Source organism: Neoarius graeffei, chromosome 16, assembly GCF_027579695.1.
Source record: "Neoarius graeffei isolate fNeoGra1 chromosome 16, fNeoGra1.pri, whole genome shotgun sequence".
NCBI lineage: Eukaryota > Metazoa > Chordata > Actinopteri > Siluriformes > Ariidae > Neoarius > Neoarius graeffei.
The window spans coordinates 11,883,484-11,909,870 of record NC_083584.1 but is presented as its reverse complement, the minus strand read 5'-3'; the positions used below and the strand labels follow the sequence as shown (position 1 = coordinate 11,909,870).

Below are 26,387 nucleotides of genomic sequence, written 5' to 3'. Positions count from 1 at the left end.
GTGAAGGAGTTTCTCGCTAAAGCCAAAGAAGATTTCCTTAAGAAATGGGAGAATCCAGCACAGGTAATCTCAATCTCTCCTCCTCTCTCTTCCCTTCCTCCTCCTCTCTCTTCCCTTCCTCCTCCTCTCTCCCTTCTTCTCCTCCTCGCTTCTCCCCTCTCTTCTTCCCCTCTTCCTCATCCTCGCTTCTCCCCCTCTCTTCTTCCCCTCTTCTTCCTCCTCTCCTCCTCCTCACTTCTCCTCTCTCTTCTTCTCTCCTCCTCCTCGCTTCTCCTCTCTCTTCTTCTCTCCTCCTCCTCCTCTCTCTTCTTCTCCTCCTCTCTCTTCTTCTCCTCCTCCTCTCTTCTCCTCCTCCTCTCTCTTCTCCTCCTCCTCTGCTCTCTTCTCCTCCTCTCTTCTTCTCCCCTCCTCCTCTCTTCTTCTCCCCTCCTCCTCTCCTCTCTTCTCCCCTCCTTTCTCCTCCTCTCTCCCCTCTTCCCCCTCCCCTCCTCCTCTCTTCTTCCCTTCTTCCTCCCCTCTCTTCTCCCCTCCTCCTCTCCCCTCCTTTCTCTTCTTCCCTTCTTCCTCCTCCTCTCTTCTTCCCTTCTTCCTCCTCCTCTCTTCCTCCTCCCCTCCCCTCCTCCTCTCTTCTTCCCTTCTTCCTCCCCTCTTTTCCTCCCCTCTTCCTCCTCTCTCCCCTCTTCTTCCTCCTCCTCTCTTTTCCTCCTCTCTTCTTCTCCCCTCCTCCTCTCTCCTCCTTTCTCTTCTCCCCCTCTTCCTCCTCTCCCCTCTTCCTCTCTTCCCTCCTCCTCTCTTCTTCCCTTCCTCCCCTCTCTTCTCCTCCTCTCTTCTTCTCCCCTCCTCTCTCCCCTCCTTTCTCTTCTTCCCTTCCTCCTCTTCCCCCCTCTCCCCTCTCTCCCCTCCTCCTCCTCTCCTCCCCTCTTCCTCCTCTCTTCTCCTCCCCCCTCTCTTCCTCCTCTCTCACTTCTCCCCCTCTCTCTATTCTCTTCTCATCTCTCTCTCTCTCTCTCTCTCTCTCTCTCTCTCTCTCTCTCTCTCTCTCTCTCCCCCCCCCCCCCTACTCTCTGCCCCCCAAATTCAGTGTCAGGTTTATTTGTACAGCGCTTTTAACAACATACATTGTCACAAATCACCTTTACAGAAAATTAGACTTTAAACATGAGCTAATTTTATTCCCAATTTTAACCCTCACCCTTGATGCTATAGTATCCTGATCCCAGTTTAACAAGATTCTTTCTTTTCTAAAACAAAATTAAATTCCCAAACTTGCTCACAGTCTCCTCTTCTGTTTCATGAGGAATTTCAGGTCGTGTGCGCTAATATGTTGAAATGTTACTGGGAGTCGCATTCAGATAAGCTTCGTCTAAATGAATATGGAACGTGCCATTTTAGTCTTTTCCTCCATCATGACGCCCCGCGAGTGCACTTCAGCAATTAAAAATGAACAAACGTCCCTCTACCTCAAACTAGTGTTGTCTCATAACACATCCTTATGCGCTATCTCACCTGTTACTGAAAACTAACGTTAACCGGTTTTTCTTATTATAGTTAAAAACCTCTCGAGTCGCTGTCAGACCGACTGAAAGGTCTGTTTTGTGTAACAGTCCTGTGGATTTTTGATTGTAGATGAATAAATACTTGGCTGTAAAGTCAGGGTTTTTAATTTGAGACGCAGCTCATGACGACGGCGGAAAGTAAAGAGAAACGGAGCTTGTCGGTGTGTGTAATGTCATTCTGAATAAAATCTCTCAACATTTTACGGTTTGACTTTGAAACCTGATGTACAGGAACGTTCTCTCTCTGATGCGCCATTTGTTGGATGTTGGTTTTAAATCTTTTGGATGAACGAGTGTGTGAACTGCATCATGCGTGGAGTATAAACCAGGCTGATTGTGTCGGCGTGTAGAACAGAACTCCGGCGTGGATTATTTTCCCAGAACAACACGAGCCTTCCCATTAGACTGGTAATCCAGTGTGAGGAATATTCCTTGGGTTTTTAGTCACATATGTACGTTACTGATGATATAAAATCTTCAAATGATGCAATTATTTTTTTTTTACAGCACAGTGAAATACTTTTCTTCACGTATCCCACCTCGGAGCACACAGTCAGCTGTGATACGGCGCCCCTGGAACAGACAGGGTTCAGGGCCTTGCTAAAGGGCCCAATTAAAGGGCAGCTTGGTGGTGCTGGGGCTTGAACCACCAACCTTCTGATCAGGAGCCCAGAGCATTAACCTTTGAGCCTACACTGGCCTTTCTGCTGCTCTCTGAACTCTCCGCTGTCGTCGTGATTGTTGTCATGAGCTGCGTCTCAAATAAAACACCCTGACCTGACATTAAAGTATTTACTAATCAAGAAAATCCATAAGACTGTTTTGCGTACCAGACTTTTTAGTCGGGTTGAAGTTGATGTGAAAGGTTTTTAAAAATTAAACACCAACTGTAATAGGGTTAGTACTCAGTGACCGTCGAGAATGGTGCATCCAGTGGTGCTTGAAAGTTTGTGAACCCTTTAGAATTTTCAATATTTCTGCATAAATATGACCTGAAACATCATCAGATTTTCACACAAGTCCTAAAAGTAGATAAAGAGAACCCAGTTAAACAAATGAGACAAAAATATTATACTTGGTCATTTATTTATTGAGGAAAATGATCCAATATTACATATCTGTGAGTGGCAAAAGTATGTGAACCTCTAGGATTAGCAGTTAATTTGAAGGTGAAATTAGAGTCAGGTGTTTTCAATCAATGGGATGACAATCAGGTGTGAGTGGGCACCCTGTTTTATTTAAAGAACAGGGATCTATCAAAGTCTGATCTTCACAACACATGTTTGTGGAAGTGTATCATGGCACGAACAAAGGAGATTTCTGAGGACCTCAGAAAAAGCGTTGTTGATGCTCATCAGGCTGGAAAAGGTTACAAAACCATCTCTAAAGAGTTTGGACTCCACCAATCCACAGTCAGACAGATTGTGTACAAACGGAGGAAATTCAAGACCATTGTTACCCTCCCCAGGAGCGGTCGACCAACAAAGATCACTCCAAGAGCCTTTAATAGTCGGCAAGGTCACAAAGGACCCCAGGGTAACTGAAGGCCTCTCTCACATTGGCTAATGTTCATGAGTCCACCATCAGGAGAATACTGAACAACAATCGTGTGCATGGCAGGGTTGCAAGGAGGAAGCCACTGCTGTCCAAAAAGAACATTGCTACTTGTCTGCAGTTTGCTAAAGATCACGTGGACAAGCCAGAAGACTTTTGGAAAAATATTTTGTGGACAGATGAGACCAAAATAGAACTTTTTTGCTTTAAATGAGAAGTGTTTTGTTTGGGGAAAGGAAAGCACTGTATTCCAGCATAAGAAACTTATCCCATCTGTGAAACGTGGTGGTGGTGGTATCGTGGTTTGGGCCTGTTTTGCTGCATCTGGGCCAGGACGGCTTGCCATCATTGATGGAACAATGAATTCTGAATTATACCAGCAAATTCTAAAGGAAAATGTCAGGACATCTGTCCATGAACTGAATCTCAAGAGAAGGTGGGTCATGCAGCAAGACAACGACCCTAAGCACACAAGTCGTTCTACCAAAGAATGGTTAAAGAAGAATAAAGTTAATGTTTTGGAATGGCCAAGTCAAAGTCCTGACCTTAATCCAATCCAAATGTTGTGGAAGGACCTGAAGCGAGCAGTTCATGTGAGGAAACCCACCAACATCCCAGAGTTGAAGCTGTTCTGTATGGAGGAATGGGCTAAAATTCCTCCAAGCCGGTGTGCAGGACTGATCAACAGTTACCGCAAACGTATAGTTGCAGTTATTGCTGCACAAGGGGGTCACACCAGATACTGAAAGCAAAGGTTCACATACTTTTGCCACTCACAGATATGTAATATTGGATCATTTTCCTCAATAAATAAATGACCAAGTATAATATTTCTGTCTCATTTGTTTAACTGGGTTCTCTTTATCTACTTTTAGGACTTGTGTGAAAATCTGATGACGTTTTAGGTCATATTTATGCAGAAATGTATAGAAAATTCTAAAGGGTTCACAAACTTTCAAGCACCACTGTACGTATGTGATTTGGGACATGACACTAATTTCAAGGTGGATGGATAGACCCCCCCCCCTCCCCCCCCCCCCCCCAAAAAAAAAAAAAAAAAATTAAAATAAAATAAATAAACCCGGCATTTTAAAGAGGGAGGGAGGGGTGTGGAGGAATTATTTATTTATTTTTGTTATTGCCAAAAAATTGAGATCCCTGATGTGCACTGTATATTTAATTTAGAAAGAAATACTCGACTCAGTAATGTGAACATGACTCCAGCAGTCCTAGTAGCATCCTGGTAACACATTCCCTTTCTTTAAGTTTTATAAGTATATCAGAATCGTCCATAAAGCATCTTGGAAACAAACAACACCACGTGGATTTGTTTTAGTCGCTACACAGAAGCTGTGGTTCAGCTTTTATTTTTCTTCTTTTTAATGCAACTTTATTGCCAGTTGCTGATTGGTCAAACTCTTCATTCATACGTTTGTGTCTCAGTTTCCCTTCTTAAAACTTAACAGTTTTGCACGGGCTGTAACTCTAATACAACACAACTGTATTCGAGACGCTTTCTTTGTAATGTGCCAAAGTGTGTCATGAGTGGAGAGAAAAGAAAAAAGTCCAGTTAAATCGAGAACAAGAGCGAGATCTGATTAGGACCAAAATCCAAGCAGATGATTGTACATTGTCTCGAGTATAACAAAGCTGCGGGGCCATCTTCTGGACAAGCGCTGAAGTGCAGGAGTGTGATTGATTTGTTTTTGGTGCGTTTCTGTCCTTGAAGATGTGTCTAGATGGGAAAAGGCATATTTATCAGCTGAATCCTTCTATCTGTCAGAGACCCAGCAGTTTGTTCTGTCTTGATATGTATAGTACAGTCTGTGTGTGGTGTCTTAGTATCGTGATTTTTTTTTTTTTCTGTTTCTTTCCCAGAACACTGCGTCTCTGGACCAGTTTGAGAGGCTGAAGACGCTGGGCACAGGCTCCTTCGGGCGGGTCATGTTGGTCAAGCACAAAGAAACGGGGCAGCATTTCGCCATGAAGATCCTAGACAAACAGAAGGTTAGGAGGGAAACTTAAAAGAAAAAAATTTAAAAAAACCAAACAAAAACGTATTGACTAGAGACGGCACGATACCACTTTCTCTTCTCTATCAGTACTCGTCTGATTTTATTTTATTTTTCTCCTCCTTTAAAGTCTACTAAGGTTTAACGTATTTTTAAAAAAAAAAACAGGAAAAAATACAAAACGCAGTTTCGTTTGTTCAGTTAAATGTTTTCATGCATCGTTCAGTTACATTGCAAATATAATAAATATAATTTAAATGAAAGGGGGGGAAGGGCACTGATGTGATCCCAGCTAGAAATTATGCACATCAGAGAAAACTCATCAGATATGGGTCCGTCTCAGAAACTGCTCTCTCATTTGGGACATTATGGTCAAAAAATAAATTATCTAATTTAACTTTTTTTTTTTGCATTTATCTAACACTATTTATTTTGTCATGTTTAATAAGAATATAGTATCTTGCTTTATCTGGCCTCCACTGTGGAAATTTTTTTTTTGATTACAGTTTTGATTAAAGTTGGAAGTGAGGATGGAAGAGTTTGCTTAAGAATCTCGTTTTATTTTTTCTGCTTGCCAAATTCTAACAGAAAACGAGAGCGCCCGAAAGGGAAAACCGAGCCGAGCTGCCATTTTGAATCCTCATTCACAGCTGTAATGCAAATGGCTTCCTCCTCGGTATACAAGTGCACTTCCATGGCAGGAAAAAAAAACTACATTTTGCCGCCTATGTAGTGCCCTATTTATACAAATAGGAGTCATTCAGGATTCAGCCATGTTTTTGCTCTGTGTTTTTGCTCAACCAAAGTTATACAGTATTATGACCTTTTATATTGCATAAATAAAACCATTTGGTGAAACTTTGAAGCAGCGATTGCACTGGTTTAAAGTTTTTACCTCGTGTAATATTATGTATGAGGATAACATGGTCCAAAATGGGCCTCATTAACTAGTGAGATCAAACTGTTGGCAAGTTAGAGGTTTATAGCTTTCTCCTGAAATGTTTTCTTTTATTTCTTCTTCCTCAGGGTAGTAAAACTTGCTTTCGCTGTGAACACTGTCGTTATCGCTATCCATGCTGTAAAATTAATGCTGTTCTCCTGAGAAATGCTGGCAAACATTTATAAGATTTTTGATAATCTGATAAATAAATCTTATTTTTTTAAAAAAAGTTAAATGTTGACAAAAAATGCTACTATGTTGTGAACGAGCGAGTCGCCAGAGGTCCGTAACCGGGGTCCGTACCGTAGGATACGGACCCGCTCACCAGCCAATCAGAGCGCAGGATTTGGACCGTGAAAAAATATATATTTATTGTTTTTGTTCTCCACCTCTAGGTTTATTTAAAAAAAAAAAAAGCGCTGCGTCATGACAGACCGCCTGCACTGATTCAGGTACAGGTTGCCAGGTCTGTATAAAACACCCACAACCTACACACTAAACAATTTTAAACTCAAACATTATCCTGTCTGTCATGATGCAGCGCTAGTGGGATTTTTTTTTTTTTTTAAACCTAGAGGTGGATGATATAACAAAGACAAAAATATTCTCAAACAGTATTGTTCAAGTCTTGGCACCCTGTTTTCTTAATGCAAACTGTTACAGATTTCTATTTCGTCATTTCTACATTGAGTAATGAACCTACAGTCTGAGAGAGTTCTACACAAACACACTGAACTTTACAACAGCTGCATGCATGTGAAAAAGAAATAAATCAACTAAAGCAGGAAAAAACATTTTGGATAAAATGGTTTATTGTCTGTTACAAGTAAAAAGGAGCCAATAACCAAACTTCAACTCAATGTGTGATCTTCATTTTGTGGTGCAATTCACAACTAATTCTATGGTTTTCCTTTTTAAAATAAATAAATACTCACAAAATAGGGGGAAAGTGATGATATTGGGAGGCAAGTGGAAATTAACCCCCAGGGCAAGTGGGTTTTAAAGTTTGTGTCGAGCCCTGACAGAGTTGTCTGGAAGTCCCTCCCACTTCCCCTTCTCTCTCCTCTCGGTTCTCTTGTGTGAAAGATGCGCCGTCGTTGTAGCCTAGTAAACTAGACCCACCCGCCTAGCGGCCAAAAATATTTTTTTGCCTGCGAGTGGGTCTAGCCTCGCACCATATAAACAAAAACACCCCGGGCATCAAATCGTGCCCGCCAATCACAACGCAAGGTTTTTGTTTGGATTCTTTGGGCGGGCTTTTGCAGGAGTGACGACAAGGCTGCGTGACGCTGGAGAAAGCACAACAGGAAAGATGGCTACGGCTAGTGAACAGCGCGCGTTTGACTCCGCTTTGGAATCAGTTTTAGAAGAATTAGACTTGGAGTTTTCATTGAAACATGAGCAGGAAGAGGCTCTCCGCTCATTCCTTTTCAAGAAGGACGTTTTCGCTGTTTTGCCGACCGGCTATGGCAAAAGTCTGATCTACCAGCTGGCTCCTAGGGCTGGGAATCGATCCGGATTTCCTGGATCGATTCGATTTCGATTCATTAGGTCACGATCCGATTCGATATCGATTCATGTACGTTGCTGTATTGTCACTTTAAAACTTTTAAATAAAAACTGACCCTATTGACAAACAGCTCCATGTCTGTTTGTGCTTGTATCTGTGTATGTGTAAGAGGGACACACAGAGAGACAAGAGTTCAAGTTTGAAAGAAAGCTTATTTATTTTGGAATGAAACATATCCAGGTTTTATTTGAAGTCTAAATCAAAATTATGACATTTGGTGGCCCTCTTTTAGTTAAATAACATACCCAGGTCTGGGTTTCTGACCACAAAAAAAATAGCTCATCAGTCAAGAAATTATGTTTGACTGATAAGTCTCAGAGTGTAACAAACTATGACATTTGGTGGCCCTCTTCTAGTTAAATAACATACCCAGGTCTGGGTTTCTGAACACAAAAAAAAAAAATAGCTCATCAGTCAAGAAATTATGTTTGACTGATAAGTCTCAGAGTGTAACAAACTATGACATTTGGTGGCCCTCTTCTAGTTAAATAACATACCCAGGTCTGGGTTTCTGAACACAAAAAAAATAGCTCATCAGTCAAGAAATTACTGTCTCGCTTAGATGTTTTCGGCTGGGCAAGACGTAGCGTGGCTCTAACCTCTTTACTAGTAGCCTAAACCCAGCATTTTCGACTACGCTGTAGGGGCGGAGGTCTTTACAAATAAAGATCCCGACTCCCTCTGTAAGGCTCATAGCACGCTTAGACTGTGGGGGAAATTTCACACCAAATGCATTTTCAAGTGCCGCCTGCTTCGCGTCAGGTTTAGCACTAGCTGTCTCGGGGTGGTGCCTGGATAAATGGTTTCTTTAGATTGGTGGTATTGCCCAGATATTTTACTTCTATTTGGCACAACTTGCAAACTGCATTCGTTTTGTCCAGTTCGTCTCTGTCCTCATACCGTTTGAAGCCGAAGTGTTTCCACACATCCGACTTCATCCCCAGCGGTGTTTTTAACCGGGCAGCTTCGTCCATCATCTTGTTTTCTTTATAAGTTTCGTTTTACCGGCACCCGCTTTTATAGTGCTCCTTGCGCGTTGGAGAAAATAGTGTTATAGGCACCTGGAAGAAATCGATTCACATGTTGTTGGATCGATATCGTGTTTTTTTCGCGTGAATCGATAGCGAATTGTGGATCGTTTTTTTTTTTTTTTTTTTTTTTTTTGGACCACAGCTCTACTGGCTCTGCTCGTAGCCAAAAGGATGGGGCTAGTTTGTGCAGTACAAAGAATTAATAAACAGCTTTGAAACATTACTTTTTGATTGTTTCTTATTTTCCCGTTATTTTAAATTTAAGGGAAATTATTTCACCAAACACCACTAAATAAAAACTCTCACAGTTTAAGCAAACACTTGGGGGAAAAAATGAGTGTATGTGGTACAGACTCCAAACTTGTGGTCATTATCTCCAAACTTCTTAATATCTAGAACCTGTTTATTAATTAATACGCATTTTGAAAAATTATTTATTTCAAGGCCTCCCCCACTGCTTTCTGTCGCTCTGACTACGTCACAGTCACTGTTGCGCTGATTGGTCAGAGCGTTGGCCTATACGGACAGAGACAGTTTGAAAGACAGCGGGTTGTTCCTCCTACCCCCTTCGGAAATGTCTACGGATCGAGGCCAGACTAAATATTCGCATTTAGTCTGGCTTGCCAGGCTACCGTCGTTGCTTTGTCACAGCAAAACGTTTACTGAACGTTTTGAGTTTGTTAATGTGAAATGAAATATAATGGCCCTTTTCCACTACCCTTTTTCAGCTCACTTCAGCTCGCTTCAGCTCACTTCAGCCCGACACGGCTCGCGTTTCGACTACCAAAAACCAGCACGACTCAGCTCGCTTCAGCCCTGCTTAGCCCCTAAAACTCGCACCGTTTTGGAGTGGGGCTGAAGCGAGCCAAGCCGTGCCGAGTGAGGCTAGGGGCATGAGCAGACACTCCCCTGTGCACTGATTGGTGAGGAGGAGCGTCCTCACATGCCCACACACGCCCCGCGAGCGCGCTGGGATCTGTAAACACCGCAAACCCGGAAGGAGAAGAATTACGAGAATTTCTGAAGCCTTATGCGCCTCGCCTCATCTATACGCTCTTGCCAGTATCTGTTGGCGTTGTCAACAAGCCACAGCACCAAGACCAGCAACACTAACGACTCCATGTCCTCCATGTTTATTGTTTACTATCCGGGTCGTGAGACTACCGCTGAAAAGACCACTAGGATACTGTACATGGCTCTTCCTGTCACCGTTGCAACCTCTGAGCGCTCATTCGTATGCCCTTCAAATAATGTGCGCAGTATAGGCTATTGATGTTTTATTATGAGCCATGTACAGTATCCTAATGTTTTTTGTTTCTGAGTTACATGTTCGTTTGAAGGACTTCGTTTTTGTAGCCTAGTACAGTGACATACAGAGCATCGTGGACGAGTTCGCGGAGCGCAAGGCTCGTCGTATGCCCTTCAAATAATGCGCGCAGTAGGCTATTGATGTTTTATTATGAGCCATGTACAGTACGTCGCCTAATGTTTTTTTGTTTCTGAGTTACATGTTCGTTTGAAGGACTTAATGTACAAAATAACATAGTTGCACCCCGTAGTGTTGAAATTGGTAAACACAGTGCATTCAGTGAGGTTTGCACCGCCCTCCTTTTATTTCTGACTCTTCCTGTCACCGTTGCAACCTCTGAGCGCTCATTCGTATGCCCTTCAAATAATGTGCGCAGTATAGGCTATTGATGTTTTATTATGAGCCATGTACAGTATCCTAATGTTTTTTGTTTCTGAGTTACATGTTCGTTTGAAGGACTTCGTTTTTGTAGCCTAAAATGATGTTATGATAAGCTTTAATAAAGGGCCCGGTCATTTGCCCCGCCCCCGGCCCGGCTCTGACTTGTTCCGCCACTGTCACTGATGTCACTGTTTGCGCTGCTTAACGACATCACGTGACGTCCACCCACTTTCGCTAACTCCACCCAATGTGTCCACCCACTTCCAGCCAGCACGGTTCAGCGCGGTTGTAGTCGAAATGCAACTCCAACAGCCCCGCTCAGCTCGACTCAGCCCGACTCAGCACGGCACGGCTCAGCCGCGTTTGTAGTGGAAAAGCGGCATAACTTTTCAGTGTGTGTGCGCGCGAGACTGAGGTACCGTTAGACAAGAATATAGTGATGTCACTTTAAAAAAAAAAAAAAGTCCAGGGATGGTCAAAAACATCATTTTTGAAGCAAGGGAATCCCATGTCGTACAAAAAAAGCGTTGGATCTAAAATTAATTTTGATTTTGATGATTGGTGTGTGTGTGTGAGTGACTATGTTGTTTTGTCTCGTCTTTCAGGTGGTCAAGCTGAAACAGATAGAACACACACTGAACGAGAAGCGCATCCTGCAGGCTGTGAGCTTCCCCTTCCTCGTCCGGCTGGAGCACTCCTTCAAGGTGTTTGGGTTGATTGCCTAGGGCATCTTTCTTTTCTGGTTTTTTTTTTTTGTTTTCAAACCGATGGAATAATCAGGTCTCTAAGGCCAGAAGTTTACCTTAATCCAAGTTCACATGAATGCTGAAGTGATTTAGAGGTGATTTTACTCAAATCTAAGCTTTAAACGGACTGTAAGTGTGGACACGGTGAGGGAAAGTGTTAACTGATGCTGTTTCTTGATATTTGTTTATTCTTGGCGACTGTACTGCTAAACGCCCAGGCTGATGGTGTGTTTCTGCTCCTCAGGACAACACTAACCTGTATATGGTGATGGAGTACGTTCCAGGAGGGGAGATGTTCTCTCATCTGAGGAGAATCGGCCGGTTCAGGCGAGTCTCCTGTACTGTGATTTTGATCAGATCCGAGTCGTATCGGTGAACCGAACGCTGTGTCCGTGATTTACACTACTACTACTACTACTACTACTACTACTTCACACACCACTTGTAAAGAACGAGCTTGTTCATGACGTAATAAAGCAGTCATTGATGCATACACTACAATCCCGCTGTAACGAACTAGGTTTGTGTCCTCTGCCTTTAACGACAGTGAGTCGGAGTCTTCAGAATTTGTGACAAAGTTGGGCAGGATGAGAAATGAGTATATTAGAGGGACAGGGGGACATGTAGGATGGCTTGGAGACAAAGTAAGAGAGGTGAGATCGAGATGGTTTGGACACGTACAGAGGAGAGATCCAGGGTGTATTGGGGAAAGAATGCTGGAGATGGAGTTGCCAGGTAGAAGGAAAAGAGGACGAGCAAAGATGAGTGTCTGAAATCACTCGCTGTATAGTGGACTATACTGTATAGAGTTCGCCATTTTATAGTGCTGTCCGAACGTCTAGTGAGAATTATTACACCCTGTATAATGGACTCAAAGTATCCCACAATGCACCGTGAAAAGTAGTGTACGACCGATGGGCACTAACCAAGCAATATCATGCATTGCGGTCGCGCTGGAAGAAAAATGGCAGACAATAAAAATTAGAGTGCAGAGCAAGGAATTAATCAAAAGCCTCAAATTTGATTTAATAAAAGGCAGCGGCGAAGAAGAAAAAGGATTCAGCCTTGATTTAAAAGAACTGAAAGACGCAGCAGACACAAAGTACTTTGTATTCATTAATGTAGGAAATACACTATTTAACGGATTTATCACAAAAATAAATGTTATTTCCCAGCTGGGAGGTCCGTATGGTGAAATACGGTGACCGAGGTCTTGAAAGTACTGAGCGAGGCCCTCTGGGCCGAGGTCACGGTATTTCACCATATGGACCGACCTTAAGCTGGTAAATAATATATTTATTTTTTCTTTCCCAAATTCTAACAGAAAACGAGAGCGCCCGAAAGGGAAAACCGAGCCGAGCCGCCATTTTGAATCCTCGTTCACAGCTGTAATGCAAATGGCTTCCTCCTCGGTATACAAGTGCACTTCCATGGCAGGAAAAAAACTACATTTTGCCGCCTATGTAGTCCCCTATTTATACAAATAGGAGTCATTCAGGATTCAGCTACGTTTTTGCTCGGCGTTAGCAACAGTTAGAGGTTTTTAGCTTTCTCCTGAAATGTTTTCTTTTATTTCTTCTTCCTCAGGGTAGTAAAACTCGCTTTCGCTGTGAACACTGTCGTTATCGCTATCCATGCTGTAAAATTAATGCTGTTCTCCTGAGAAATGCTGGCAAAAATGTATAAGATTTTTGATAATCTTATAAACAAATATTATTTTAAAAAAAAAGATAAATGTTGACAAAAAATGCTACTGTGTTTGTTGTTGTGAACGAGTGAGTCGCCAGAGGTCCGTAACTGGGGTCCGTATCGTAGGATACGGACCCGCTCGCCAGCCAATCAGAGCGCAGGATTTGATGGAAACCGGACCGCGAAAAAAATACATGCGCGTATTTTATTATTTTGAAAACCCACCTGATCTGGCACGTTTTAATTGTGCGACAGTAATGACGTAAACAACGGCACGGCTAAGTAATGTCCAAAAGTGATTTTTTTTTTTTTTATTTTTTTTTTTTTTTTATTTTACCAATGAGCTCACTGTATAGTCCTCGATATAGAATTCCCTAGAGAGTAGTGAACGAGTGAGTGATTTTGGACACAGCTGAGATTTTTAGACTTTGCGAAGGAGGATTTGAGGATATTTGTTGTGACGGAAAAAGATACAGACGAGATGGAGGGACATTATCCACTGTGGAGAAACCTAACGGGAACAGCTGAAAAATGTTGTTGGAGTCTTAAAAAAAAAAAAAAAAATCACTGAGCTATGCACTCCTCTTCCCACCAGAGACGAGCAGCAAGTGATCAAATCAGTACTCAGGTTACCAATATGTGTTAACACTAAAGCAAAAGCTTAACGAGCCTCACTTAGGTGTCAGTCACTAACAATTATCGAGAACGGTGATTAAAAAAAAAATCCCTTAAAAGGACTTTATTTTATGAGCTTAAAGCAGATACGCAGAGCCATGGCCTCACTTTCGTTTATAAATGCCTTGAGACCTCAAGAATGGCACAGGAATAGTTTTAAGCGCTAACAATAAATCTAATCTAGTCATTTTTACGATTAAAGTGATTTATATAGGTAGCGGTCTGAGTGAATGACCTTGACATCCGTAACGTCACAGCAGGAAGTCTATCCGTCTCATCGCCATTTCCGCTATACTAAAACACAGAGCCGACTGCAGCTCCGATCCTCCATTTTGAGCTAATTTATCGCCATGCCACGTAGATGTGTTTTTGGCCGGTGCAGTAACACGACAGAAGGTGGAGTTATGTTGCATTCATGGCCCAAAAATGTTCAAACTGCAAAGATTTGGACACGTTTTGCGAGAAGTTCACGGGCACATTTGGTGGCTATGAAGTGGTCTCACCTCTGCTCTGTACGTTTTACTGAAGACTCGTCCGAAACCTCTGATCTGTTGAGGAGCGTTGGCTATAAGCCCGGATTGAAAGAGGGTGCAGTACCAACAATTAAAGGAAAAGAAAACAAGAAAAGGAAAGCATTTTATTTTTTTAAAAGGAAAGTAAGTTCAGTTGCACCAGTTCTCCTGGAGTGTGAGCCGAGGGTTGTTGGTAAAACCCGGAACGGGATGGGACATATCGCTTGGGCAGTGACCTCCCCGCGGTTGTTGCTAAAACCGGTGACGTTTCGTCCCGGGTTTTAGTAATTGCCTGAGCCGAGCAGTAATGGCGGAGTACTCCGTATGGAGAATGAGTGGAGCAGCTGTCTTATTTCTAAACTGGATGTTGCTGCCATCTCGCTCTTACATGGAAGAAGCGAATGAATGGAGAACTGAATGAACAACTGAAAGTCAGATTGTTTCGAAACGATCTGCCTTCAAGAAGCGAGAACGCAGACTGGTAAGCTCCGACTCTCATTTGGATATAAAACATCAAACCTATCCTGTTTTAATGAGAGTCAACCCACAATCAATGAAGTCAAATCAGTCTTAGTTGAGCAAGTCAGTAACGGTATTTCTTTCAGCGCAAATTTTTATTTATATGACTTTGGTCTATAGCTGTCAAAGGCCTCGGCCTTAAAACCGGTTCCCGCTGTGACGTCACGCACTCAGGGCTGGCTGGCTCCGTGCGGCAGCTCCAATGCCAACTTTGCAGTCGATTTTTAACTCTCAAAAAAAAAAAAAAAAAAAAAAATATATATATATATATATATATATATATATATATATATATATATATATATATCTCAGGGTTCTCCACGGATTGAAAATATAGGGGGGTGGGGGTCAATCGGATGACCTTGAAACAAATTTGCATAAATTTACATGTCATTTGCATAAAACTTGCATAAAATACTCTCAAATAATAATCATTTAGAATAGAGGAATCAATTGGACTGGTACAAAACACATCATACATCAAACATTACACACTTGCACATCATATTCAGACACATTGTTTGAAATGGAACTGGAAAAAATATTTTTTTATTTAGCAAACTACAAAAAAAGAACAGAAAAGTGCAGAAAAGTTTTTGTATTAACTATATATTCACACTGCTCCACAAAAGCTGACATTGTTTGAAATGGAAATGTAATTGCAGGCACCACTGGAAAAAATAATTTTTTTTTAGAGAGTAAAGTACATTGGAAAGATGTTGTTTTAACTATATAATGTAGTTAAAACATCATCTTTTCAATGTACTTTACTCTCTAAAAAAAAAAAATATTTTTTTCCAGTCAGCGTATAGTTAATACAGTTTTATAGACCTCTTGCAGTCACGTGACCGAATCCCGGCTGGAATGTAAACAGCCGCCATCTTGTCAGTCAACAACACGGCTGAATATTGTTGCACTCGTATACAAAATGGATCAATTTCAACCGACGGACTACACGGCTCATTTTTCTAATGAACAGATAACTAGATATACGTCTAAAATAAACGACCTACAGATTAGTGACCCTTATCGATTACCCCTACAGTTTTTAAATGAGAAGCCTGAGAGTAAGGGGAGGTCAGGCGCGCTTCCCCATAGACTCCCATTATAAACGTGGCAGCGCTTGTACTGCAAAATCAGAAAAGTCACTCGTTTTTAACTCGCTCTAGCGTCCTCATTTTTTACACTACAGACAAAAAAAATTACATCAACGTGTTCAGGAGAGCCTTGTGGCACTCGATGTGAAAGAATTTTGTGAATATCTCCTTCCGATTTCGTGTAAATCCCCGTTGTTTGGAGGGTGCACTCTGAGCAAATACTGCCCTTTCTGTGTCTCTAACACTATGTTCAGACTGCAACCTGAAACGACCCATATCCGATTTGTTGTGAAATCCGATTTTTTTGTTAGGCCGTTCACATTACCAATTATATGAGACTTGTATGCGATCTCCAATATGAACAGAAAACGACCCAAAAGTGTCCCGCATGCGCAAATTGACACGTAATAAGCACATCTACGTAATACGTAAACAAAAAAAAAAGCGCACTCTTCAAGTTTGCAAGTAAAGCATGGAGATGAGGCGAGACCTGGCGATGTGGTTTTTGTGGCGGCGGCGGAACTCTCACAATAATCTGATTAATGTGGGCAGCAGACTAATGAGACCGAAGGTGTCAAATTACTGGAAATTTCCAGAACAATCTTATCTTGTAATACAGGATGATTTAACATCCAGGTCCCTACCAAATCCACCATTAGCTTGATCAATTCTATAAAAGTCTATTTAAATTCTGAAAACTGTACAAATGTTATTGTTTTCAACCGAAGAGGCGGGATTAGCCAACGCAGAATAGTGACGTTTGTCTCTTGTTGATGACGTGTAGGTCGCATGAATGCGACCTGTCCGGTCAGACTGCAGTCGCATGTGAAAATAACGGATATGCATTGGAATTAGGACCACATATCCAAGCGGCCTGGGTCGCATGTGAAAAAATCGGATCTGTGTCGTTCAGATTGTCAATAACAAATCGGTTACAGGTCGCATATGGGCAAAAAAATCGGATATGGGTCGTTTCAGGGTGCAGTCTGAATGTAGTCTAAGCGCAGCGTGCGGGTGGGGGAGGGGCTGCACGCGCTCTCTCTCTCTCTCTCTCTCTCTCTCTCTCTCTCTCTCTCTGTCTCACTCACTCACTCACTCACACGCACACACACGCACACACAGTTTCACACTCGGGTGTTGTCGCGTTGTCGGTACTCCAACAGAGAAAGGCTATCTGTCACAAAGAAAACAAAGGGACGTCTCTTCCTTTTGTAAAGGGGCGGCAGAAATTAAACGGGGGCGGGAATCACAGAAAGGGGGGCAGCCCGCACCTCTAAAACCCCTCGTAGAGAACCCTGTGTGTATATATATTTTTTATTTATTTCCCATTTATGCAGCATACTATCCACTCAGAAATGTATTTAAAAATAAAGATTCTGCGTATCTCCTTTAAAGCAGGTTTACTCGAGTCTTTACTCAGTAAGTACTGTTGTCATGGGTACTCGTAAATGTAAGTTTCTCTCCATCGAAGACAAACTTCTTCATATGCTGGAGCGTTTAAAGCAAGGCGGGAAGGCAACGAATTCATCTCAAGAATACAATATCCAAAAAAATTCAATTTTTAACTTTGAGAGCTCCGAGACTTCGTCCGTAACTGTAAATAACATTAATGAGCTGAAAAGAAAGAAGATGCGGCAAGAAAAAGATGGCGAGTGTGACTTATTTCCTTTACTTTGTAAATATGAATTAAACACAGTTTGTCTTGTTTTACGCAAGAGTGAGCGTTTGCTGTGACAAGTGGATCCATTTCAATATTACGAACGATTTGGACGTCCGCAAGGAGTTCGTTATAGCGGAGTTGCAGTGTAGTAAGTAATAACGCATTTTCCTAAATGATTCTAACACGTACACTCGCCGGCCACTTTCTTAGGAACTTCCATCCACCTGCAGCTGCTTGACGCAGTTCTCTAATCAGCCGATCCCTCGACAGCAGCACGATGCATCAAATCACGCAGATACAAATCAAGAGCTTCAGTTAATGATCAGTGTTCACACATCAGAACAGGAAAAATTGCGATCTCAGTTTTTGTGTGAATTTCTTTCACTGTGGCAGCATGGGTGTTGGTTTGAGATGGACCGGTTTGAGTATTTCAGAACCTGCTGATCTCCTGGGGTTTTCTCACACAGCAGTCTCCATACACAGAATGGTGGAGAAAACAAAAAACATTCATCGAGTGAGTGAGCGACAGTTCTGTGGGTGGAAAAAAAATGCCTTGTTGATAAGAGAGGTCAGAGGAACATGGACAGATTTGAGGTGGTTCGAGTGGGTTTTTTTTTTTTTTTTTTGGCCAGGAAGGATATAGTAGCTCCGTATAATTGCTCTTTACAACCATGGTGAGCAGAAAAACATCTCGGCATGCAACAGCAGAAAAAACATCACATTGGGTTCCACTCCTGCAGCCAAGAACAGGAATCTTAGGGTGTATTCAGACCAGGATAGTTCGATAGTTCACTTGCTTTGGTCCGAACCAAATGTTTGTTTTTTTTGTTTTTTTCATTTTGGTTCGGTTCGCTTTCACACTGTACATTTTAGTAAGTGGACCAAAATCTGTCAACAAAGCCACGCCTCAATTATATTTTGACCCCAGAATAGTATCCAGGTCATCGCAATAGATGAATTTCTTTTTTGCGTCGCTAGTACCGCCACTTTTTGAAAGAATGTCCCTGATTTTAATGTAGGTCTGACGGAGTTTCTTCACTTTTAGCCGACATTGTTCTGGGGAGCGCGTGAACCCCTTCTCCTTCATTTTCTCACTGAATACAGCAAACACGTCGGCATTTTTGTGTGTTCTCTCCAAAAACTCAGATATGTGGACATCTGCCCGTATATCCACAAGGGTACGCGTTTCTTCCTCGGCCCACGTTTGCCCCCTACTCATTTTTTGTACTCGCCTACCACTGGTGACTGAACGACTGTTGTAAGGTTCCCTTGACAACCGAAACAGTGTTTGCACTTTGCGGTGGAGTGTCAAGACTCTGTTTCCCATAATGCTCGACAAACGACGGAAGCTCCCGAGGTACAAAAAAGCAAAACTGTCGGATTAGGTCCGGTCTGCTTTCACACCTCCAAAAGATCCGCACCAGGGTTCCTTTGGTCCGGACCGAGTCTGACCTTGCAGCTCGGTCTCGGTCCGCTTGTTTGGTCCGGACCAGAGTTCGGTGGTTTGTTTTCAGACCAACCCAAAAGGTCCGGACCAAGGGAAATTTGGTTCGTTTGGTCCGAACCAACCAACGTAGGTGTGAATACGCCCTTAGAATCAAGAACATGTTCCTATTAAAGTGGCCGGTGAGTGTATAATGCCTTCTGTATGTATTATGACAGGTTATGAGTTGAGATCATTATACACATTACCTTTCTAGAAAGTGTTTGTTTGGTGTATTAATGCTGTGCACGAGTCAGTACAGTCAGGTGGAGAATTATTGGCACCCTTGGTGGCTATTAAAGTGAAATTATTCTCAGGAAATAAACTGTCATACTGTAATTATTACACAATAACAAAACGTCTGAATCATTTGTAGTCGGATTCAGATGCATGTTTTTTTTTTTTTTTCCCTCACGGTCCTGCTGTAAGATGATCCCATAAGTCCATGTCCCATTTATAACCTCATGGCAGAGGCAGCCTGACTTTTCATTTGAAACCTCCTTGGAATATCATGGAGTCATCACAAGGTTCCTCAGAGCTTTTTGGAGGTAAAAACAGATCCTCCACCGTACTGAAGGCCAGGGCAGGGCAATATGATGTCGTATTGTTATTGTGGTACATGATGTCGCAGTATTTTATTTTTCTCTCTCTGTTCTGAGATATTGCAGGCAGGGCTTTGAACCAGAATTTTTTTCCTATTGGTTCGTTCCGAACAGAAACGGAATTTTAACGTTTAAAGTTCCACCATTAAATAGACGTTCCCGAACCGGTTAGAACAAAAAAAATTTCGTTCCCGGAACGGTTAATTACGTTCCCTGTCAGCTGTTTAACAAATGGCTATAAAGTTATGTCTCTGTCTCATCCAGCTTAAGCCAAATGTAGGCTAATTCTATTACAACCTTCATTAAATAAGACAAGAAATAATTCAAAACAATTATTATTTCAAATGTTGGCGATTTGGATTCTCAGTATGTCTTCCCATCTACACAAACAGAAAAAGTGCCAAAAATGAAAGAGAATTCGTTTAGTGTGTTACCAAAGGCTAGTCGGGCCCTATAGAGGGCTACCGCATGACGTCACCGCGCCGCGAGATTTTGTTAGGCGCCATATTGGAAGACCAAGTACACATCTATGCAAGTACATAGATACATAAAACAAACTACACCTGAAATGTAGCCAGGGCCGGTTCTGCCCTAATCTGGACCCGGGTGCAACATTGCGCAAACACCCCCCCAAAAAAAACACCAGTCTAAATCAGGACAACCATCACATAACTATAACTATAAACATTTTATATCAACTATTTTAACTAAATGGGCTATAATAAATAAGCCTGCAGGCAGCCACGGCGGGCTGCCTCAGAAAACTAACCATTCAATGACACAACTGAAAGCCTGCAGCCACGGCGGGCTGCCTTAAAAAGTAACCATTTGTCCTACCTTAAAACTCGTTTTGCATTTTCTGCCTCCTTTTTTGTATTTTCAACCCTCCGTTTATTTTCTTTCCTTTTCTGAAAACCCGATTTGTGTCCAGACATTTTGTTCTGCTACCAACGAACTAACTCGTCAGGTCTCGTCTCTCGAGCCCGCGATGATTCCCGTGGGAAGGGCAACAATTGATACATTTTTACAAACAGCCAATAGGGAGGTTGCAACGTTCAGGCTCTTCTTTGCTCAGACACTCAGTAATGGAGACGTGATAGTAGTCCACCTTCCCGCTCTCTCCATTCAGTCAGCGAACGTCACACAGGAAGTGAACCCCAGCGGGTCATAGAAACTTGTGCAGGAGAAGAATGGCTTTTTTATTTGTAGGCTACGGAAACTTTGAGGAACGAAATAAAAACCGGTATTAACCGGTTACCATTATTTTTAATAAGCGTTTCTGTTCCGGAACATAAAAAATAATAAAGTTTCTGGTTTCGTTTCTGTTCCATGTGAAATAGAAAAAGTTCCCGGTTTTCGTTTTCGTTCCTTGAACCGGTTCAAAGCCCTGATTGCAGGCATTGTTTACAAACTTGACAAAAACCTAATGCTAAAATTTTGTCCTGAACTTTTGAAATTGTACTGGGGTTTTTTTTTGGGTGGGTGTGTTCCATTTTAAACTCATTTTTGTAGGCATAGATATCATGTATCGTGATGTATTGCCCCACCCCTGTTTAACAAAAGGGATTAGGGTTGGGGTTTTTTTTCTCCTTCTTTTACCTGCCAAAACCAGCTTGAACTCAATTCTTCTCTCATCTGACCATAAAAACAGCAAAACACTTAAAACACCAGACATTTGGTTTTGTGGTGAGATGAAAGATGATGTTTTCCTCTGGCAAAATGGTTTGTTGCCATGGAGATGGCGTCTAAATGTAGATTCGGAGACTTTGTTGACCCCTAAAATCCTGCCGTCTTCATCTCCAAATATCCAACTGTGATTTTCAGGCACGTAGCTATTTTTATCGCCGTCATCCGATTCGTGAAGCTCAACCCACTTTGGCTTCATTTTGTGTGTTCTTGAATCTTCCCCACAGTGATGACGAAGCAAACAGGAAGTCAGATTGGGGGGAAATAAATAAATGAATCGCCTGGTCTTTTTCCAGTCTGTAGTCTGTGCCTGTGATGGTCTTGTTCTTGGCTGACCGGAGTGGAACCTGATGTGGGCTTCTGCCGTTGTTGCTCATCTCCCTCAAGCTTTGATTCGCTGTGCGTTCTGAGATGCTTTTCTGCTCACCACGGCTGCGGAGTGATTTTTTTTTTTTTTTACACGTTAATATATCCTTCCTGTCGGTTCAAACCACTCATCTCGTCCCCAGTCTCCTCTGATCTTTCATCAACGAGGTGTTTCAGCTTTCAAACCCTCTCCTTTTAGGATGTTTTTTGTTTTTATGCACCATTCTGTATCAACTTTCAAGACTGTGCAAAACCGGCAGTTTCTGAAAAACTCAAACCAGCCCATTTGGCACCAACAATCAGACCGCGGTTAAAGTTGTAGAGATCACACTTTGTTTGATCTGAACGTTAACTGAAGCTCTTAATCTGTATCTGCGTGCGTTTATACGTTGTGCTGGCCGATTGGATGACTGCAAAAATAACGAGTCATCAGGAGACGTATTGCCCCGGCCCCCACATGAAACCCCACTCCAGATTTCCCCAAGTTGAATTGGTTGCCATGGAAAAAAAATAAAACTCGATGAAATCTCAAAAGGCACAACTCCCTCTAGTCACTTAACATAACGGTCAGGTTTTGTGAAAAAAATTCCTAATAGTTTGAGTTATGCTCTGGAAACTAAAATGTTTACGGACAGATCGATAGCTATATCCCCCTGCATTGTGTGTACAGGTGTTCCTATTAAAGTCTGGATCTGTGTATGGATATATGTAGCCATGAAAAGGGGGGAAAATTAAGAGACCACTTTTAATGATGGAATAAATTGGCTGCAGTTAAAACTGGAATTAAAATGGATTTTTGGAGGGTTAGCACCATTTGATTTACACAGCAGGCCTATAACGTTAAAGGTGCACAGTTTTATTGTGACAAAATAAGATGGGAAAAACAAAACAGAAATCTGGAGTGTGCATAAGTATTCACCTCCTTTCGTATGAAACCCTTAAATAAGAGCTGGTCCAACCAATTCACTTCACAAGTCACGTAATTAGTTGATTAAGATCCACCTGTGTGCAGTCAGTGTCACATGATCTGTCCCATGATGTCTGTATAATTCACCCTGTACTGGAAGGACCCTGACTCTGCAACACTACTAAGCAAGCAACATGAAAACCAAGGAGCCTCCAAACAGGTCAGAGACAAAGCTGTGGAGAAGTATAGATCAGGGTTGGGTTATAAAAAAAAAAAATCCCAAACTTTGAATATCCCAGGGAGCACCATTAAATCCGTTATAGCAAAATGGAAAGAATATGGCACCACTACAAACCTGACGAGAAGGCCACCCACCAAAACTCACAGACCGGGCAAGGAGGGCATTAATCAGAGATACAACAAAGACACCAAAGATAACACTGTGAAGGATCTGCAAAGATCCACAGCGGAGATGGGAGTATCTGTCCATAGGACCACTTTAAGCCGTACACTCCACAGAGTGGGGCTTTATGGAAGAGTGGCCAGAAAAAAGTCACTATTGAAGAATATACATTTGGTGTTTGTCCAACAGCATGTAGCAGACTCCCCAAACACATGGAAGATGATTCTCTGGTCAAATAAGACTAAACTTGATCATTTTGGCCATCATGGGAAATGCCATGTGTGGCGCAAACCCAACACCCTGAGAACACCATTCCTACAGTGAAGCATGGTGGTGGCATGGTGGTTTTTCATCTGCAGGGACAGGAAAGCTGGTTAGGACTGAAGGAAAGATGGATGGCACTAAATACAGGGCAATTCTGGAGGAAAACCTGTTTGAGTTGGCCAGAGGTTTGAGACTGGGACAAAGGTTCACGATCCAGCAGGACAATGACCCTAAACATACTGCTAAAGCTACACTGGAGTGGTTTAAAGGGAAACGTTTAAATGTCTTGGAATGGCCTAGTCAAAGCCTAGACTTCAATCCAATTGAGAATCTGTGGCATAACTTGAAGATTGCTGTACACCAACACAACCCAGCTAACTTGAAGGAGTTGGAGCAGCTTTGCCTTGAGGAATGGGCAAAAATCCCAGTGGCTAGATGTGCTAAGCTAATAGAGACATACCCCAAGAGACTTGCAGCTGTAATTGTAGCAAAAGGTGGCTCTACAAAGTATAGACCCTTTTCAGTCACGTGACCTTCGTAAACGCGACCACCATTTTGGACATGTAGCGGACTTCGGCTCGAATTAGTTTGAATGCGAGGAAGGCGACAAACGGAGAACATACAAGAAAAAGGAGCGAGATGCAGAAAACACCTTCGCTATCCAGCGACGTAGGGCATTTACAGGGCGAGCAGAGGGAGAGGTATTTGCAAAAATTGAGGTTAGCAGGCTTAGAGAGCGACGTTTACCATCACACTGCCCTGGCGCTGTGTACAGTTTACCTTCTATGGTTTGTGTACTCACTATTTGCCATTACTTTCTCCAACCGTTGTTACAGATTACAGGGAACGGCCTGGATTTAAGAGACAAATACATGCTCCTCTTGTTTTGAACACTTATTTGTAGGCAGTGCTTAATTTGTAAAGTGGGAGGTCCCGCAGCGCAGAGGATGAGCGGCTCCGGTGCGGAAAAAAGAGGGGGGAGGGGGCGCGGCGCTGCGCTTCTGGGCATGTTTTGTAATAACACTGCAAATTAAGTTCATCTGCAGATATTTTGTGGATGTCGTTTCATGAGAGAAATCACCAACAAGACAGATATCAAAATCAGACATTAACACTAAATAAACTTGCATTTTTTTATTTAATTATTTGTTTTTTTTTTTTTTTTGTTACATAGTCAAAAGAGGTGTCGGATCACCGGATCCAGTGTAAATAGCTGCCGGAGCCAACGCCCGAAGTTCCGGAGCGCGCTCCGGCTTGCTCCCCCTCAAATTAAGCGCTGTTTGTAGAACACTGCCTCTGATCTGTCCTACAGTCTACCAACAGCAAAGGAACACAACGCTAGCTAATGTCGTTAACTAATAGCTACTACAGAAGAACAAAGAGGTTACAATGGGTTATTTTAGCCTATTTGGTTACACACTCGCCGCCACAGAATGTTAACAGCAATGTAATGCCTTTTCTGGCTAATTTTATTCGTCTTACCTCCAACAAAGTGGTCACTGCACAAGCGCTGGTATGCCGAGGGCTGCCAATCTTTCCTGTTTATGGCCGCTATCCATCTTCTCCGTCGGTCAGCATCTACCGGGATCCGATAAAATGATAACCCTTGCCTTGTTTGTTGATGGTTACTACATCCAGGTGCACAACAATATAGTGGCATGATGGAAGTCTTGCTGAAAATAAACACTTTCTTTGCTGCTGTTCCTCAATTCTGGCTGTGGTAAACTACTGGTAGTACATGTCCAAAATGGCGGCCGCGTTTGTCGTGACGTCACATGAAAAGGGTCCATTGACTTTGGGGGCAGAATACTTACGTACACTCCAGATTTCAGTTTTTTATCTTGATTATTGTTTGTGTCACAATAAAAAACAAGTTTCACCTTTTAAAGTTAGAGGCATGTTGTGTAAATCAAATGGTGCTAACCCTCCAACAATCCGTTTTAATTCCAGCTTGTAATGCGACAAAACAGGACAAACACCAAGGGGGATGAATACTTTTGCAAGGCACTGTAACTGCATACATACAGTGACAAATGGTCCACAAAAGTCTGTAGTACAGAACACAGATATAAAATAAGTATTGGATCAGTAGTTTGAAGAACATTGTGATGGTGTTTAAAACATTTTCTCTCCTTTTTTTTTTTTCTGTAGTGAGCCTCATGCTCGCTTCTATGCTGCCCAGATAGTTCTGACCTTTGAATACCTTCACTCACTCGACCTCATTTACCGAGATCTTAAGCCTGAGAACCTGCTCATCGATCAGCAGGGCTATATACAGGTACACACACACACTTTTCATATACTGTTAGGTCCATAAATATTTTGACAGACACCCCATTTTTCTAATTTTGGTTCTGTACATTACCACAATGAATTTTGAACAAAACAATTCAGATGCAGTTGAAGTTCAGACTTTCAGCTTTAATTCAGTGGGTTGAACAAAATGATTGCATAAAAATGCGAGGAACTAAAGCATTTTTTAAACACAATCCCTTCATTTCAGGGGCTCAAAAGTAATTGGACAAATTAAATAATTGTAAATAAAATGTTCATTTCTAATACTTGGTTGAAAACCCTTTGTTGGCAATGACTGCCTGAAGTCTTGAACTCATGGACATCACCAGATGCTGTGTTTCCTTCTTTTTAATGCTCTGCCAGACCTTTACTGCAGCGGTTTTCAGTTGCTGTTTGTTTGTGGGCCTTTCTGTCTGAAGTTTAGTCTTTAACAAGTGAAATGCATGCTCAATTGGGTTGAGATCAGGTGACTGACTTGGCCATTCAAGAATATTCCACTTCTTTGCTTTAATAAACTCCTGGGTTGCTTTGGCTTTATGTTTTGGGTCATCGTCCATCTGTATTACGAAACGCTGACCAATCAGTTTGGCTGGATTTGAGCACACAGTATGTGTCTGAATACCTCAGAATTCATCCGGCTGCTTCTGTCCTGTGTCACAACATCAATAAACACTAGTGACCCAGTGCCACTGGCAGTCATGCATGCCCAAGCCATCACACTGCCTCCGCCGTGTTTTACAGATGATGTGGTATGCTTTGGAACATGAGCTGTACCACGCCTTCACCATACTTTTTTCTTTCCATCATTCTGGTAGAGGTTGATCTTGGTTTGATCTGTCCAAAGAATGTTCTTCCAGAACCGTGCTGGCTTTTTTAGATGTTTTTTAGCAAAGTCCAATCTAGCCTTTTTATTCTTGAGGCTTATGAGTGGCTTGCACCGTGCAGTGAACCCTCTGTATTTACTTTCATGCAGTCTTCTCTTTATGGTGGATTTGGATATTGATACGCCTACCTCCTGGAGAGTGTTGTTCACTTGGTTGGCTGTTGTGAAGGGGTTTCTCTTCACCATGGAAATTATTCTGCGATCATCCACCACTGTTGTCTTCTGTGGGCGTCCAGGTCTTTTTGCA

At 42.2% G+C, this 26,387-nt stretch overlaps 1 protein-coding gene across 1 annotated transcript in view; it reads left to right on the top strand.

The window, feature by feature from the left end:
- The window catches only part of prkacaa (protein kinase, cAMP-dependent, catalytic, alpha, genome duplicate a), a 74,607-nt gene that overhangs the window by 27,371 nt on the left and 20,849 nt on the right, over positions 1–26,387 (top strand). Inside the window, exons 2-6 of the mRNA XM_060942493.1 lie at positions 2–63; positions 4,989–5,117; positions 10,959–11,057; positions 11,344–11,426; positions 25,114–25,240. Coding sequence (XP_060798476.1) covers positions 2–63; positions 4,989–5,117; positions 10,959–11,057; positions 11,344–11,426; positions 25,114–25,240 — 500 coding nt within the window. The remainder of the gene's footprint in view (position 1; positions 64–4,988; positions 5,118–10,958; positions 11,058–11,343; positions 11,427–25,113; positions 25,241–26,387) is intronic.